The sequence below is a fragment of the Ranitomeya variabilis genome, chromosome 2 (assembly GCF_051348905.1).
Source record: "Ranitomeya variabilis isolate aRanVar5 chromosome 2, aRanVar5.hap1, whole genome shotgun sequence".
Taxonomy (NCBI): Eukaryota; Metazoa; Chordata; class Amphibia; order Anura; family Dendrobatidae; genus Ranitomeya; species Ranitomeya variabilis.
The window spans coordinates 338,139,595-338,156,787 of record NC_135233.1 but is presented as its reverse complement, the minus strand read 5'-3'; the positions used below and the strand labels follow the sequence as shown (position 1 = coordinate 338,156,787).

Below are 17,193 nucleotides of genomic sequence, written 5' to 3'. Positions count from 1 at the left end.
ATCCCCCTATCCAAGGCATAAATAAGCTTTTATTCTACTCACAGATGGCGCGGTCCAGTCCGATGGGCATCTCTGGTCTCGATATGGCGTCTCTGGTCTCAATCTGGCGCCTCCTCTCTTCCTTACTACATGAGGATAACGCATCCTACGTCATCCAGTGTCCCCCAATGGCGCTCCTGCCCAGGTGTACTGTAATACTGTACATAGGCCAAAGTGCTCCAGGTAAAGCCGGCACATGCGCACTGCTGCTGCGGAGATCTCACGCTGCTCAGTACAAGCTGCAGTTGTTAGTCATGCTATGTAGAAGGATACTGAATATACTTGGACTCGTGAGTTATTTCACTTTTAAACCGGACTGACAAAATATTCATTTTAATGTTAGGATTTTTCATAGTAAGTACACCGGCCACATTCTGTCGAAGAGATCAATTTAATAATGTATGCAGTTTGTATTGTGGGATCTAGTGACAGATCCACTTTACCTGTGTATCCCTCCATTGTGAACCGTGTCCCCCAACCTTTATAACTATCAGGACACAGAGGAACATGTCTGTGTCCTGAAACTTGGGGGGGCATACAGACTGGTATTAAGTGCTGCATTGAGTTAGGCACCACGGATTTAGAAAAATGTGACATCTGTCCTGGTAATGCAGTACAACTTAAATTTTTTTAATATATATCCCAATAATGAATAATATAATTTCATGTCATATCTTCTATGAAGCAGGAAACATACGGTCCTCCTTCTACCCGGCACACTGCTCCCTCTGGTGGTGAAAATGATTAAGTGCAAATATTAAGTGCAATTCTCTCTTCTGCCTTTGAAGAGTATACGACATGTATAGACGTTTAATACGATAAAACTCAGTAATCATAATATTCTATATAGTAATGTATTTATTAGTTATATCTGTACAGTACAATTACAGGTGTTTACCAGTACTTATTTTTTTTTATTATAAACCGCCTGAGCATGGCTCAAAAATAAATAAAAAGTATTCCGAGTCTGCAGAACCTCTCTTCTGGTGGGGACATCATGCGACCGCTACAGCCTATCAGTGGCCACAGCGATGAACAATGTTTTACCACTGTGGCTAGCGATTGACTGCAGTGGTCGCAGTCCTTAGAAAATTTTATCAGCTAAAATGAAAAACTTTTTTATACAGCGGTGTAGTTTGGGATTAGCCGATGAGCACATATATTTTTTTTCTTTTTTTTTTACCCACACTGAGAGGTTTCCATAGAAAAAAAGTACTAGGGGTGGCTTGGTAATTAAAAACAAAATCTGGTTAAAATAAAATGTGAAAAAATGTCATTTTTTTAGGTTAGCTGCCCACGATGAGCTTTTGGTGCGTTTTCCACCTATTTTCACTGTGTCAAAAAGGCAACGTCTTACAGTTTTGGCAAAGTGGATAATATTTATAGAATTTTTTTGCTTCTTTTAATGTTGCCTAAACTGATCTGCGGTGCGTGTTTGGAATTTGCGATATGTCAATCTTGCGGGAACGCTTAGTTTTCTGCACTGATTTTCTCCTTACAATTGCATTAGATGCGGAAAATGGGAAAATGTACAGGTAAAAAGCGCACATGCATTTTTAGTGTGTTTCGGCTATGGAAAAGCATAAAAAAGCATGTAACCCGCACATCAATGTTTCAATAAAGCTTTGTCAAATGTTTGATTTGCTAAATAAAGCAGATTTTGAGCAAAACCAAAAGCCACGGAGAAAAAAAACAACAGTTTTCACACTATGCGGGAACATGGCCTTAGGCTATTTTTTTTTTTTTTTTTAAATCTCTGAAACTCCCTTTAAATTCATGACCTGAAAATTTTAGGGGTGTGTTTATCCATGTGCTGTATTAATGGAGAGGATTAAAAAAAACCTGAAAACATTAACACTGGCTTCAAAAACTACGTAAATAAAAAAAAAAACTCCATTAAAACATTGCATTAAAAATTGCACATATTAATAATAGATGACAGCAGAGGAAACGTATATCTGGCTGGTACCGACCGCTGGTTATCTGGTGTTTCCCGGTCCGGATCCAGCTGATCATCAGGTTAATGTTGAGATTACAGAAAACGTTGCGGCCACATTGTCGTTTTTTCCGCAGTTTCGATAGAAACGCAACGTGTTGGCCAAGATTTTTTTGAAAATCAGAAAAGAATGCAACTTAGTCACGGCCACAGTGTCACATGCTCTTTTCCAATTGACAGTCACTACAGAATACGTTCCATTTGCGTCACTTCTTGGATGGAATCCCGTTTCTTGTCCTTTCGAGATCTTTCGAATAAGCGGAATTTTCAATTTTTTTTCTGCTGTTGCCAAGTAAATGCCCGTTCACCAAATCTTTAGGCTTTTTCTTATGGTCAGGTTGATTAATCTTGAGCAGTTTTCTTCATACGTATAGGCGTCCAATATATACATACAATGCTGTATATAAATAAGAGTTTACGTGTCCTCCGAGCTCAGTATCTGTGATATCAGAAAGCCGTAGCGTTCTCGAATACTATGCTGGAGGCCACGGTAGGAATGTCTGTCTCCTTCTTATCTTTCTTGTCGTCAGTTATATGGCTGTAACGTTCTCCTCGATGCTTGGCCAGTGCAGGACCCCAGTTGTCAGCCGCCCTGCAAGTCTATAAAGAGATGATATTCTGCATTAATACATGGCAGTTGTCTACACAGTATAATATAAAAATGGACCCCCGTTATGGTGCTGAGTTTTCCCACCCACTGCAGTAAAGTCTGACTGACTTGGATCAAAAAAAGAACATGAATCCATTTTTTTTTGCTTTTAGCGTCAGGTTCATTATTGCGTTTGTACTTTTTTTTGGCTAGTTTGCGGAGGGGGACCCAGGTCCACATTTTTGACTGGTTCCCATCGGACTCTAGTTACGTCACTGCTCACAGTCACATTTGATGTTGATACAGATCATTAACGTGTATGATATATGTCATTCACCCCAAACAAGATAACATGAGGCCAGTCACAGGCATTACTGCGGAAAGGGATCCCTGGAAGATCCAAAGAGTGGAAGACTGGAGAGCTGTGGCGGCATAATGACAGGTGACGGCCTGGTACAGAGACCTCCGGGCATAAAACTCCTGAAGCTTTTTTCGGTTTTGCGTTTTTGTTTTTCGCTCCCCTCCTTCTCAGAGCCATAACTTTGTTATTTTTCTGTCAATTTGGCCATGTGAAGGCTTCTTTTTTTGCGGGACGAGTTGTACTTTTGAATGACACCATTGGTTTTACCATGTCTTGTACTAGAAAACATGTACTAGAAAACACTTGTTTTTTGGTTGGCTTTTTTACTAGGTTCACTAAATGCTAAAACTGACCTGCCATTATGATTCTCCAGGTCATTACGAGTTCATAGACAACAAACATGTCTAGGTTCTTTTTTATCTAAGTGGTGAAAAAAAATTCCAAACTTTGCTAAAAAAAAAAATATTGCACAATTTTTCAAGACCCGTAGCGTCTTCATTTTTCGTGATCTGGGGTTGGGTGATGGCTTATATTTTGCATGCTGGGCTGACGTTTTTAATGATATGATTTTGGTGAAGATACGATCTTTTGATCGCCCGTTATTGAATTTGAATGTAATGTTGCAGTGACCAAAAAAACTTAATTCTGGCATTTTTAATTTTTTTCTCGCTACATCGTTTAGCGATCAGGTTAGTGCTTTTATTTTATTGATAGATCGGGCGATTCTGAACGCGGCGATACCAAATATGTGTAGGGCTGATTTTTTTTTTTTTTTATTTTGAATGGGGTGAAAGAGGGGTGATTTGAACTTTTATATTTATATTTTTTCATTTTTTTTCATATTTTCAAAAACAATTTTTTTTTTTACTTTTTGCATGCTTCAATAGTCTCCATGGGAGGCTAGAAGCTGGCATAGCCTGATCGGCTCCGCTACATAGGAGAGATGCTCAGATCGCCCCTATGTAGCTGAATTACAGGCTTGCTACACAGGGTGGCGCTCACAGCAATCCAGCATCAACAATCATAGAGGTCTCAAGGAGACCTCTGGTTGTCATGCCAACATGCTGATGACCCCCAATCACGTGACAGGGGTTACCGGTGCGTGCATTTCTGTGGCCCAATGGCCGGAAGTGCTTGTTAAATGCCACTGTCAGAGTTTGACAGCGGCATTTAACTAGTTAATAGGAGTGAGCGGATTGCGATTCCACCCACACCTATTGCGGGCGCATGTCAGCTGTTCAAAACAGCTGACATGTCTTGGCTTTGATGCAGGCTCACCGCCGGAGCCCACATCAAACCAGGGGATCTGTCATCGGATGTACTATTCCGTCCGATGGCAGAATGGGGTTAATATCTTTAAACAACATTTGGGGCACTTTCAATTAAGAATCAGGTGAATCTACCCAAAATGAATTCCGGGACGTTCATTCATCTCTAACATTCACTTGTAGAAGTTTTCTGTAATCAATTGATGACAACAGGGAAAAATTAGCGCAGCATAGAACCCTTCTTGCCTACTTCAGTTTCTTTGTCATCCTTATGGAAAAGAGCATTTTATTATTTTTGCGGTGTTATAGAGTGAGGTCTGCCATATGAAGGACGCCACTGGAGCCCGATGGACCCCATGGATCCCTTGCTTTACCAGATAAAAATTCTAACACACATGATTCACTTACCGCAAAAAAGTTTCCTCTGGCACGGTAAATCTTTATAATGGCTAGAATTGGAATCCACATCATGCACAACACGATCATACACCAGCCCACAGCTGTCCCCCACGTGGGATACTGGATGTTACCATATGATGGAGCTTTAAAGGTAATCAATGACCATAGGAGGATAGCCTGCAAATATAGAACATAGATATGTAAATAACCATAATTACTGTGTATATTATGTATGACACCGTAATCACATATTTTTGTAATCTTGATGTACATCTTGTTAATTTATTCCAGTGTGCTAAGTCTCAAGGTCAACGAGGTCTGAGTACATCATAAATAAATGATGGAAGATGTCACTGCTTTCTTCGCTGGTGATATAGGGTTCTGAAATATCCTTTTTAGTAAATTGGCTAAATTTGTCTTTTGCATTTATTTGCTGTGCCGTCCTTCGCTGCTGATCCAAAATGAAATGGTGGTGATAGCTGTTGGCAATATGGCAGTTGAGGCATCAACCATAAGTATAACTTAGAAAGGTTGCTGTGTGGAAAAGGTGCATGACCTGGTAATCATGTGAGTCGCCCGCCAGGACCGTGGGGTACTCGGTATCAGGTCCGGTACTTAAGGGGATGTGTCACGGTGGTTGCGACCGGGTCCATGGCCCTGGGTGCCCATATAAAAGGAAAAGTCTTTAAAGGAGTTATGAATAAAGTTTGTGTTCGTAACGCCACCTGTGGTATTCGGTCAGAGGGGCCCGACGCTGCTTAAAGGGGTCCGCTGGGGTGATGTTATGGCAGCTAGATGGTATAACTTCCCACAGGTGAAGTATGTCCCCAGGGCTCCCGATGTATGGATGAGGATGGTGAGTGGTGGAGTAAAGAACAGAGGACACAGGTTTGCAGTCCCTTTACCTGGTTTACTGAAGGCTTCAGACAGCCACAGTCCAGGACACCAGATCACAGGACAGGCAGGGTCCGGCCGTCTTGGAAGCTAGTTCAGAGTCCCCTTTACCAGGTGGAGTAGGAAGCCTTCCTACTAGCACAGTGGTGTTGTAGTCCCTTACTGCCTATGGCTTCTGGCAAGGTCCTCACAGTCCTCTCTGTCTTCCATAAAGGTGGGACACAAACCCTTATGACAGGTGGCTCGAGCCTTTATACAGGGTCTCTATCATGACCAGGGCTCTATGTGCCACTGTGTCTGGGTATTAGGGTGGACAGGTTACGTGTAATTCAGCTGTCCTGCCGGTTTCTGCTGTAAGTCTTGGAGTCCCTCACAACCTCGGTCTTCCAGCTACTGGTATCTGTGCTTTTCAGGGAGGTAGCCCAATCGCTGCTGTCCTCCCCAGTTGTCACTCGCCTGTGCTTCTCTCTCCTGCACGCTCACTATAAATCTGTTCTTCTTTCTGGGTTATCTCTGTTCAGGAGCTGCAGCTCTTTCGCGTGGCTGCACAGTCCTTTATCTCTCTTTCTGCCAGGAGCTGCAGACTCCCACGTCTGCTCAGCTATACTCCCTTTTAGCCAGCTCTGCCTAGCTGTTGTTCTTCGACAAATTCCCTTCTGGCAATCTCTCTCTAGCCCCCTCTGACAGGGAGCTCCCACTTATCACATCTTCCTGCTTCACTGTCCTCTAACCAATTCACTTTCCCTCCAGACCAGAATGTATCAATAGGGAAGTTCCCCCTAAACCAGGTTTAGAGCTCCCCCTTCTGGCCTGAAGTTTGAACATGTTGTATGCTTTGTGTTTACCTGGTGAAAGAGATCTTCCTTTGCTTCCAAGCGTGACATCACTCTCCCCGTGAGGAAAGCAATGCCTCTGTGACAACCAGGACCCTGGGGTGTCACACATGCATGTATCTAGGCAGTTATTTACCTATGTTATCTGCATCACCCACTTTCTATTTGCATTGGAAATAGTTAATTTGTTAGATTTATGGTTCTGATTAGGGGTGAGCGAGCACTAAAATGCTCAGATGACTCGAACTGAGCAATTCCTAATACTCGGATTCTCGTTTCGAGTAACGATTATAATTTGAGTCAATGGGAAGCCAGAGCATTTTTCCGGCAGACCCTACAAAGGATAACTGCTCTCACCCTCCAATCGCAACTGTCACTGAGACGTCCAATGGCATCAGCGAGCCGAGTGTGGCAGCGCCAATCCTTTTATAACTTCTGATGAGGTAATGCGTCCAGTCAATCACAGTAATGCCACTACCAAGATTGCTACGGCATTACAGTGACTCACTGGCAATCCCCGCATGCATATGGGTTGTGTAACAGGCGGGGTGGGGATTCGAGCTTCAAATCCAGGAACCAGCCAATGCTCGCTGAGTGCCGAGCATCCAAACACTTGAGTGATATCCGAGTATCACCAAGCTAGTTCGCTCATCCCTAGTTCTGATTATTAAATTCTGACTTAGTTTTTGGAGTTACACAGAAGAACCTGCACAGATGGACACGGAACCAAATTCCTAAATAATTACTTTAAGACACTCTTTATTATTTTAGCAAGGTCTATGCCTATCTTAATTTTCTGCCTAGAAAAATCAGCAGGGCTAGGGGTGAGAAATAGAAATTAGGAATAGTCAAAGAATCCAAATGACAGTGCATGATGCAGAAGGAAGACTACACTTATAGCGTCAATCATGACCATAGCAGGTCTCCTCCAGATATGGAGGCTGAGCATAACACACATTTAAGTTTATTGTATTGTATTGTATAAAGATGTTACTGATATCTTTTGTCATATTGTATATCTTCTTATGTTGTATGAATTTGTTTTATATTTTCTTTCATTTTTTTATCATTTCAGTAAATTATATTCTTTCATTTAGCCATTGTGTGAAAATCCATTTAGTCTTGTATCTTCAAATCCACTATAAAACACTCTTTAATCCTGAGATCTGAGCAGCAGCAGGGAGGAGGGTCACTGAGGAAATGGAAATCGGGCTAGGTGGGTAAAGGTTGAGTTTAAACTTTCAAATTTGATTACAAAACCACTTTGTCACAGATGGACCAAAGATAGATCTCATGTATCTTAACCCTGGTAAAGAGCAACTTGGGAAGAAGATGGGAAAGATTTCTTTTTTTTATTACTGTGCCATTACTGCTATGATACTAAACTGTACAGAATATTGAAACGCATTTTCATAGTGTTCTATAACAGTCCAAAAAGCACTAAATATAATCATTTCAGAAGGAATAATACTTACCAGTAATAAAGCTGGGGAAATAAACATCCAACAAGCTCTCCACCACAACCAGAAGCTCCAGTGCTTTTTTCCGATCATCATTTCAATGTCCTTAATGAACCTATTACCTCCTATAAAATGAAATCATGTCACATAAACTGTATACAGGTACATATATGATGATAGATGGATGGATAGATAGATAGAAAGATAGATGATAGATAGATGATAGATACGTACAGTAAATGCCAGCCTCCAGGACACAATCCAATGGAAATAAAGAAATTGGAGGCAGCATTAAAAATAAAATTCTTCATTTTTCCGTACTGTTTCAGCAGGATAAGCCTTTTTCTTTCATAGTCATCTGTGCATTCATGTTGCATATATAGAGTGAAAACATGTTCAAAATACCAATCTCATTAATCGATTACAATGCAATCGTGTGGTCTCGGTGGGCACTATCAAACCACAATCTGTTGGTTTTTTACAATTGTTGATATTTACTTCATCACCATCCTTACATACCAAGGTGTATAAAAATTGTAACATTTCTTCAAAGTAACTATTGTAAATGTAATGTCATCATCAACCTGATAAAGAAAAATGAAAACTTCATCCAATTGTGTCTGTGTACCTGGCCAAATAGCCAGAATAAAGTCTGTACTTGCCATCATTCCCCCACGTGCAGGAAGTGGTGTCCCACACAGACACAATGTTCCCCAGGGGCCTCTATAATGAGGTTTGAATATGTAGGGGTCATGTTGGTCCGTCTTGTTTGAACAAAAAAAATGAAAATACTTTTTGGCCAAAATAATTTCCAACACGTTCACGTGCAAAGAATTGCATTCAATAAATGTTTGCCCTCCGTTAGTGCCCACCCTCGTCATATGGTTGAATCACTACCATGTAGCCGGTTGCTCAGGATGGAACGTATCGTTCAAGACCCTAAGATTTTCATGACTAGGATGGATGACATTGGTGAAAAGTTCAGTGAAAAGGAATTTGCATAAGCCCTTTTGAAAAACAAACAAACATTGAAAGCCTGTAGATAAAACTCCGAAAAATATAGGCAGCTGAAAAATTGTGGAGATTATTTGGAAGAATTAGCAGTTCTATAGATACTAAGTTCTGCATAACCCCATCCACACAACTGACTGGCAGCTTTCTGGCTATACACCGTATACATAGAAAGCAGCCAATCAGTGACGGGGGTGGAGTTATACAGAGCTTATGAGTATGGAGGGCTACCTGGAAGCAGGATGACTAGTCCCCTAGTGATAATCTCCTGCTGCTAAAACAGTACTACAGCAAGCAGACTAACAAGTGACACATCGCTGGAATCAGAGTCTCTATCTCTACATCATGCTGCTCACAGAATCCGTGGAAAAAAACTATAACTTTTTCTCTTTAAGACCGTCTTAATAAGGTGCATGCAGAGTAAGATGCCCCAAATTCATTAGGAGGTCCATGCCTCTTAATAAATTCGGTGCATATTATCAGTGGCGAGAGCTGGAGTAACATTTCTGGCATAAGAAACACCTCTACTTTCCATTAATTTGATGGGTGGGCGTTGCCACACCTTGTCCTGCCCAGATCCATTTATTTTGGTGGAGCTTCTTGAAACTGATGTGAGAACATCAAAAGTTACAAGCTTTTTGGTGCAAAATGATGGTCCTATTCAAAGTGCATTACGTCAGATTTTTTGATGCATCGGTCCTTTAGTATAGTGATCACGAGTCATATATTGTGTTTATATACAGAGATTTAACAATTTTTTGTACTGTAACTGATTATTGAAGCTATTGATTGTGAACAAATTCTCACTGTATAAATGCACTGTTGACTATGCTAGAAAAAGGCTTACACAGATGAAACATTGCACCAGTAAATGAAGAAGGATTTCACTTTGAATATTGCCTCAAATTGCTTAGATGGATAGATATGGACAGAAATATTAGTAGATAAATAGATATATAGATTAGATAAATGTCTTTGTTCAGCATATTGTACATATTAATAAAAGTCAAACTGTACGGTGTAAGCAGCTCCACCAGCAGGTGGCGATGTAAAGCCAACATTCCTTTATACCACTTACTAATTTGTGAAAGTATCACTCCGGGATTTTTTTTTTTTTTATTTCACCACCTGATAGGTGTCAGTAACGTGTAATCCCTGTGTGTTGTAAAATTCTTAGTGGTTGCCAATCCTGATGTTCTCAGCGCCACTCCAGTCCGCTTCCGCACCACTTGACCAGAGTTGTGACCTTGACCTTTCCGGATCACCCCAATGTTTGCTGAGCGGACCGGAAGTCACTTCTCAGTGTAAGTCTAGGAGACTCAGTATAAGGCTGCCGTCACACTAGCAGTATTTGGTCAGGATTTTACATCAGTAGTTGTAAGCCAAAACCAGGAGTGGGACAATCAGAGGAAAAGTATAACAGAAACATATGCACCACTTCTGTATTTATCACCCACGCCTGGTTTTGGCTTACAAATTCTGATGTAAAATACTGACCAAATACTGCTAGTGTGACGGCAGCCTTAGCAGTGACTTCTGTCCTATCAAACCTGCGGTCACAAAATGTCAGAGAGGAACCGGAGCGGCGCTGGAAACAGAAGAAGAAGGCCACCATTAAGTATTTTACTACATACATTCGTATCCGGTAGTGCTAAAAAAAACATTGAAACTTACTTTTAGCTTGTACTTTTTTTTCTTAACTTTTCTTAACTTTTCCCTGATTTTACATATTGTTTTGTATACCTAGCTTTTCATTAATATTTTGAATTTATTTAAATTATTTTGAAACATTTGAAAAAATGCATCAGACTTCTTTCCATTTTTTTTATTACATTAAAGTCCATGATGTCAACTAATGTCAAAGATTAAAATAAAAAAATATATATATATATTTTCTACGAGAATGGGAAAAACAAAGTGCTGTTTATTTGGGCATTCATAATCATAGATTCAGATAGCACAAATTGTTTGAATGACAAAATCGTAATTCTCAGTTGTCCTCATACCAATCACTGTCGACAGACACAATTGTTTTTTTCTTTTAAATAATAAAAAAATATGGAAACGCATGGGAATGATTCATTAAAAGGGTTGTCCACTACTAGGACGACCCCTTAGTAAACTAAATGTTCGGCCCTGATAAAATAATAAAGTCTATACTTCCCTCCCGTGCCAGCTCCGTTCCAGTGGTGTCGGCACTCGCGGTCCCGTTGTTGTGATGCGGTGGAATGACACATGATGCCCGGCGCCCAATGGTGTCACTGTCCCCGCCTTCAGACAAACTGAACATGAAGAGGAAGTCCGGACTGCAGATGATCCCTGGCTCCCTCTTCTTGTTCAGTTTGTCTGAAGGCGGAGAAAGTGATGCCAGAGCTGATTGGACGCTGGCGTCACATGTCACACCTCATTACGGCTCTGGGTAGAGGGAGTGCCGACACTGCGGGAACAGCGCCGTCACGGGAGGGGAGTATTATTTTATCAGGGTCGAACATTCAGTTTAAGAAGGGGTTGTCCTAGTAGTGGACAGCCCCTTTAAAGCTGATGCAAACTGAAGCTCATAGCAATGATAACATTGTTGCTCTGATTTTCCAAAGAAAGATAGAATCTAACTGATTGCTATGAGGTCTTCTTCAAAGGTGGACCTTCAAGCTTGTGGACCACAATGTGCAATCGGTAACATACCTTCCACCTATCATGTGCCAAGGTTAGTACTAGCGTCTGCCTATGTGCTATAAGGGACTTATTCTGGTACATCATATCCCACATTGCCAAATCCAAACCCTTACCATAAATCCAGCATACGGCAATTAACTCGAGTACCGCAGCGCACAGGATGGCCCACCCACCACAGAAATAATCGATCAGGTTTACCCAATAAATTCCAGCCTATAGGAAACAACAAAAATATATACTGCATTCAGTACAAGACCTTTGAATACACCTTTTAGTAATTATGTAATTTACAGGACAAAGCCTGCCCGATTTTATAGGCAATGGTGAAGGGCCTCCAAGGTCAATGGTGTGCCACATACTACAGGTCCAATGTAAGTTCTTATGCTTGTCACCTAATGTGGCTTCTGCTATAGAGAGGGTATGTTATGTAGAGTAGAGAAGATATTCATCCATGAGGGGCCAAATGCTAAATGTTCCCAATAGCCATCATTTATCATCTAGTCTGGGGTCTGTATTAGTTTAGGAGTCTGATCCTAAGGGCATATTATTTTAGAGAGTCTAGTCTGAGGACTGTATTTATGTGGGGGTTCTGGTATGGGTTCTACATCAGTTTATGAGGTTTGTTATTGATTCTCTATTAGTTTAGTGAATCTGGGGTCTGTATTTAGAGGGTCTGGTCTCAGGTCTTTATTAATTTATGATGTCTGGTCTCAAGTTTTGTATTAGCTGCTGCTTGATAGACCTAGGGTCTGTATTTTTTAGTGGAGTCTGGTCTGAGATCTGTGTTTATTTAGGTGATCGGGTCTGGGTCTGTTAAGGGGTCTCTTTTTGTTAAGGGAGTTTTTGCACTGTAATAGTTAAGGTGTCTGGAGTTTCCAGGGCCTAGTTTGGGTTCTGTATGGGATACGGTCAGGGTCTGTATATGTTTATGAGGCTTTGATCTGGGGATTGTGTTAGTTTAGGAGATCTGGGCTTTGTATTTGTTCAGCAGGTTTAGTCTGGGGTATTTATTCATGGGTCTTTATTTATTTTGTGGATTGGTCTGAGGTCTGACTTATTGTAGTGATGGCTACAGAAGTGAGATGTCAAAGCTGTGTCAGCAGCAAACTGATCCTGGAGAAGTTGTCATGATGGTATGGCCTAGATAGAGAAGAAAAAACAAGAAAACTTCTACAATCAGTGAATATGTCACCTGTACGTTACTTGCTTTATAGAGGAATAATTCACTTTCCTGACATACCATGTTATTAAATATTTGGATTCTAGCAATACGTATGCAAAAAGCCCCAGGGTACGTCAGGACTAAGTGAAGACTGGGAGACCCTGCACCATCTTATATTGACCGCAATGAACAGACAACGTCATTGTGCAGGACACAGTCCTTTGACAAGTAGAATAGTATCAGGTAACTGTAAATGCTGGCACAGAAAAGTGATACTGACTGTGGACAGGTTGTGGCAGGGCAGCAGTAGGGATGGGAATGGCTTAATTTGGGGGGGGGGGGGGCAATTTAGGGATTATCTGCTGCAGTCATTTAAGAAAGCAGCTGATGTTGCCGTCTCCCAGCCTGGTACATGTACAGGAGAATTGCCATTTAGCATTCCTTTAATGAGGCATTTTACTCAGCCCTGGTGTATATAGCATAGTTTAGGTCCACATGTAAAAATAAAGTTGTATTACATTAACTGGTGGCGGGGATAGCATGTTTTAGAAGGGGAGACGTCAGACTGAATGTGGCCCTTAAGGATGAAAAGCCTAGCTGTTACTCTGCCGGTATGTAATATGCTACAGTGACAGGTTTGTGTATAGAATGTAGAGACAGAGGCAGACCACAAATCCAACAAAATCACTGTTTTAGAAGCAGGAGAATATGACTAAAGGACTAGTAAACCTGCTGCCATGTAATCATCCTCATTCATCAGCTCTGTATAACCCCGCCCCCACCACTGATTGGTAGCTTTCTGCATATGCACAGTGTACAGAGAATGTTGCCAATCAGTGGTGTGGGTGTGGTTATACAGAGCTCAGGATTCAGAAAACTGTTTAATCTGCAGCAGAGAAAACGGGGATTTTATCAAAACTACAGCAAACAGCTCAGCAAGTGATACATTGCTGGAATCAGGGTCTCTGCCACTAAGCTATGCTGCTCCCAGATGTGGTTAAAAAACTGGTGACAGATTCCCTTTAAGTGGTGTTAAACACACCTGTAGGAAATGTCCTACTTACAAATGTCCCAATCTCTCTTCCAAGCAAGGTTCGTTCTGACCCAGTTGTCAGATTGGTCAGAGAGTGAATCTGTTCAATCAGCAGTTAAGGCATCTGATATACATATACAGTATATTCAATGTATATATACAATCTAAAGCAGATAAGCGAAACAATACCTGTGTAACACAGACCAGTCCTATGAGAAACAGAACACAGCAACAGGCAATAGTCACAGGGATCCGACGTTTCCTCATGAGGTCAGGAAACGCGTCTTGTATGGATGTTGTGATAGTTTCTACAGGACAAGGTAATAATGATACTGGTCAGGGTAGTAAAAATTTCACATTATTTAAAGAAAAAGCAAAATAAATAGATTGAAAAAAAAACGTGGACACAAGTAAGAAGATCACATGTACAGGCAAGACATTAAGCTGATATGGCACCCATGGCACCTATTGAGTTAACTATGAGTTTACAAACTATTTGATGTAAACAGATATATCAAGAAAGTAAAAGGGCTATCTCACCAGAACACTGCCCCCCCTTGTTAAACCTAAGAATCGGGGTCCAATATCCCAGTGTGAATGGAGCAGTAGTAGCAGAGCTTGCTTGACCTGGATAGGTCTATAAGAACAGTAATGCAATTGTGTGATCACCACTACCTTAGGCCATCTTCAGGGGACTCTATGCCATTTTTTTCTGGGGTTCCCCGTAAACAAACTAACCAGCAAAAGCTAAGCAAACAGCTATGAGCTGTTATTAATAGCCTAGTAACCTTTTGGGATATTGTCCACTGTCCCAGATTATTAGCATCAGCTCCCAGCTGTGGGCTTTCTCTCAGCTGGTTATGAAAATTACACAGAAGCCCATGCCATTTTTTCATTTAATTCTTAATTTCACACACAATGTATACAGTGTGTGCTGAATATAACTCCCATCATTGTCGCCTGCTCATGGTAATCTCAGGGAGACCGGGCGTCAATGATTAGAGCTGCCTTCAGTATCCGGTGCCTAGGAACAGCTAACTGTACTGCTTCTCCCAGGCACCAGTACGTGTCACATGGCATATGCACGGCACACGGATGCCACATGGATGTGACACATGGACACAGAGAGCAAACGGATACTACACGCATATCCCATACATACATACAAATAGCAGAAGGACACGGGCCACTGATCTCACCAGTACTGGATTTTTCAGTACCAGAATCACCAGGACATGAGAAGGAGGCCTTAGACAATGAATGCAATGGTCTCCAAGCATTTCACTACTGATCCAATCACATGATGGACACAGCTCTGGTTATAGTGACCAGTGCTCTCATTGGCTCGACCTTCATTCATCACCTACCCAGTAAATAGATAATAAATGTTCTTCGTGTGATACCTCCCTTTAAACAAAGCAGAATTTGAGGCCAAAAACAGAATAATATACATTACATTTTATAAAGGTAATAGGTATAGTACATTTTTAGTAGCTCCCCAAAGTCTTGATACACTAACCTGATGTTACAACTAATACAGAAACTCCACCTGCTTGTTAATCCTAATTCAGGACTATTTGACAAATTAATTGGCGCCAACCATGTAAAAATGCTTAGTGTTCTCACCTATCATTGCAAATTGAGAGTCCAGACCCAAAGTAAGAAGCATGACGAAGAATAGGAATGACCAAAGTGGTGAAATTGGAAGTTGACTTAAAGCTTCTGGATATGCAATAAATGCCAAACCAAAGCCTAAATCACAATAGAAAGAAATGTATAAAGTGAATGCATATAAGTAAAGAACCACACACTTATTTAAAATTAGTACTGATAAATTTGCATGGAATTTGGAATTGATGTACCCGGAATTAGAATAACATACAAAATGGATCTTTAGGTTGGTATCAATGTTGTCTTTTCCTTTAAGTGGAATGATTTTGTGCACCACCGCACTATACTTTTTTCATCCCTGAGAATGCATTGATTAAGAACCTGCTGCTTCGATCTTAAACGTTTGTGAAAACTTACTATAAGTTTTCTCCGTTAATAAGTTTGATAGGAATGGTAGAAAATGGGCAAAGCCTGGACATTCTAGATCCACCAGAACATCTGCCTTGTAGATCCCAGCTAAGACCACGTGCTACCATAGGACATGTAGAAAGGGGTTGTCCATGAAAGGGGTTGCCACTACTGGAAAACACCTTCTTAATCAATTCAGTGACCCACAGAAAATAAAAACAATGTATACTCACCTTCCAAAGTGGCGCCGTTTCAGCGAGGTCAGTGCTGCTATTTTTGGTGGGTAACTTGACATTGGCTGATCAACTGCTGCTCATCAATATTGTGACACAGCGGTCAGCATCTGCCGATAGGCTGCAGCAGTCACAAGACATAGCATCGCCGTCATCAGTGAAATGGTGCCTGTTGTGAATTTACCTTTTGGCTCCCTCTGGTGGCTACTAGTGTTTTTACTCTGGGTATGTCTATCATCCCTTGCATGCTCACCTGGGTCGTTAGGTCAGGGGTGTTGCTATATTAGCTCCCTGGACCTTCAGTTCAATGCCTGGCAACGTTGATATCAGAGCTAATCTGTAGTGCTCTTGTCTACTGATCCTGGTTCCTGCTTGATTAAGCTAAGTCTGCTTTCTTGCTTTTTGCTATTGTTTTTGTTTGCATTTTTGTCCAGCTTGTACATAATCTGTATCCTATCCTTGCTGGAAGCTCTAGGGAGGCTGGAGTTCTCCCCCCGGGCCGTTAGACGGTTCGGGGGTTCTTGAATCTCCAGTGTGGATTTTTGTTAGGGTTTTTGTTGACCATATAAGTTATCTTACTACATTCTGCTATTAGTGAGTGGGCCTCTCTTTGCTAAACCTAGTTCATCTCTGTGTTTGTCATTTCCTCTTACCTCACCGTTATTATTTGTGGGGGGCTTGTATCCAACTTTTGGGGTCTATTCTCTGGAGGCAAGAGAGGTCTTTGTTTTCCTCTTCTAGGGGTAGTTAGTCCTCCGGCTGGCGCGAGACATCTAGCGACCAACGTAGGCATGTTCCCCGGCTACTTCTAGTGTTGGCGTTAGGAGTAGATATATGGTCAACCCAGTTACCACTGCCCTATGAGCTGGATTTTTGTACTTCGCAGACTTGCTGATATCTCTGAGACCCTCGCCATTGGGGTCATAACAGGTGCCACTGCGGGGGTGACTATACTTTGTTTTTATTTACAGTGGGGCTCTGAATTGATTAAGCAGGGGATGTCCAGTTCTGGACAAACTCTTTGGAAAAGGCCTTTACTTAAATAGAGAAAATTAAAATTCAATAAATTATTACTTTACCAATTAAATTCACATGTTTCTTCGTGAAACTGGTTTTCCAACCAATGGCATTTATCTCAAATTCCCAAGATAGGTGATAAATGTATGATTGACAGAGATCCGACCACTGGGACCACCACTAACCCTGAGAACAAGACTTTCGTG

At 41.3% G+C, this 17,193-nt stretch overlaps 1 protein-coding gene across 2 annotated transcripts in view; it reads right to left on the bottom strand.

Annotated features, from left to right (window-relative positions):
* Window positions 1-879: 879 nt before the first annotated feature.
* LOC143805755 (sodium- and chloride-dependent neutral and basic amino acid transporter B(0+)-like) overlaps window positions 880-17,193 on the bottom strand; it is a 70,326-nt gene continuing 54,012 nt past the window's right edge. For both annotated transcript variants that reach the window (XM_077285373.1, XM_077285374.1), the window contains exons 10-15: window positions 15,345-15,470; window positions 13,908-14,026; window positions 11,637-11,736; window positions 7,855-7,964; window positions 4,662-4,829; window positions 880-2,635 (exon numbers count right to left, since the gene is read on the bottom strand). In XM_077285373.1, coding sequence (XP_077141488.1) covers window positions 2,483-2,635; window positions 4,662-4,829; window positions 7,855-7,964; window positions 11,637-11,736; window positions 13,908-14,026; window positions 15,345-15,470 — 776 coding nt within the window. In that variant the 3' untranslated portion in view covers window positions 880-2,482. The remainder of the gene's footprint in view (window positions 2,636-4,661; window positions 4,830-7,854; window positions 7,965-11,636; window positions 11,737-13,907; window positions 14,027-15,344; window positions 15,471-17,193) is intronic.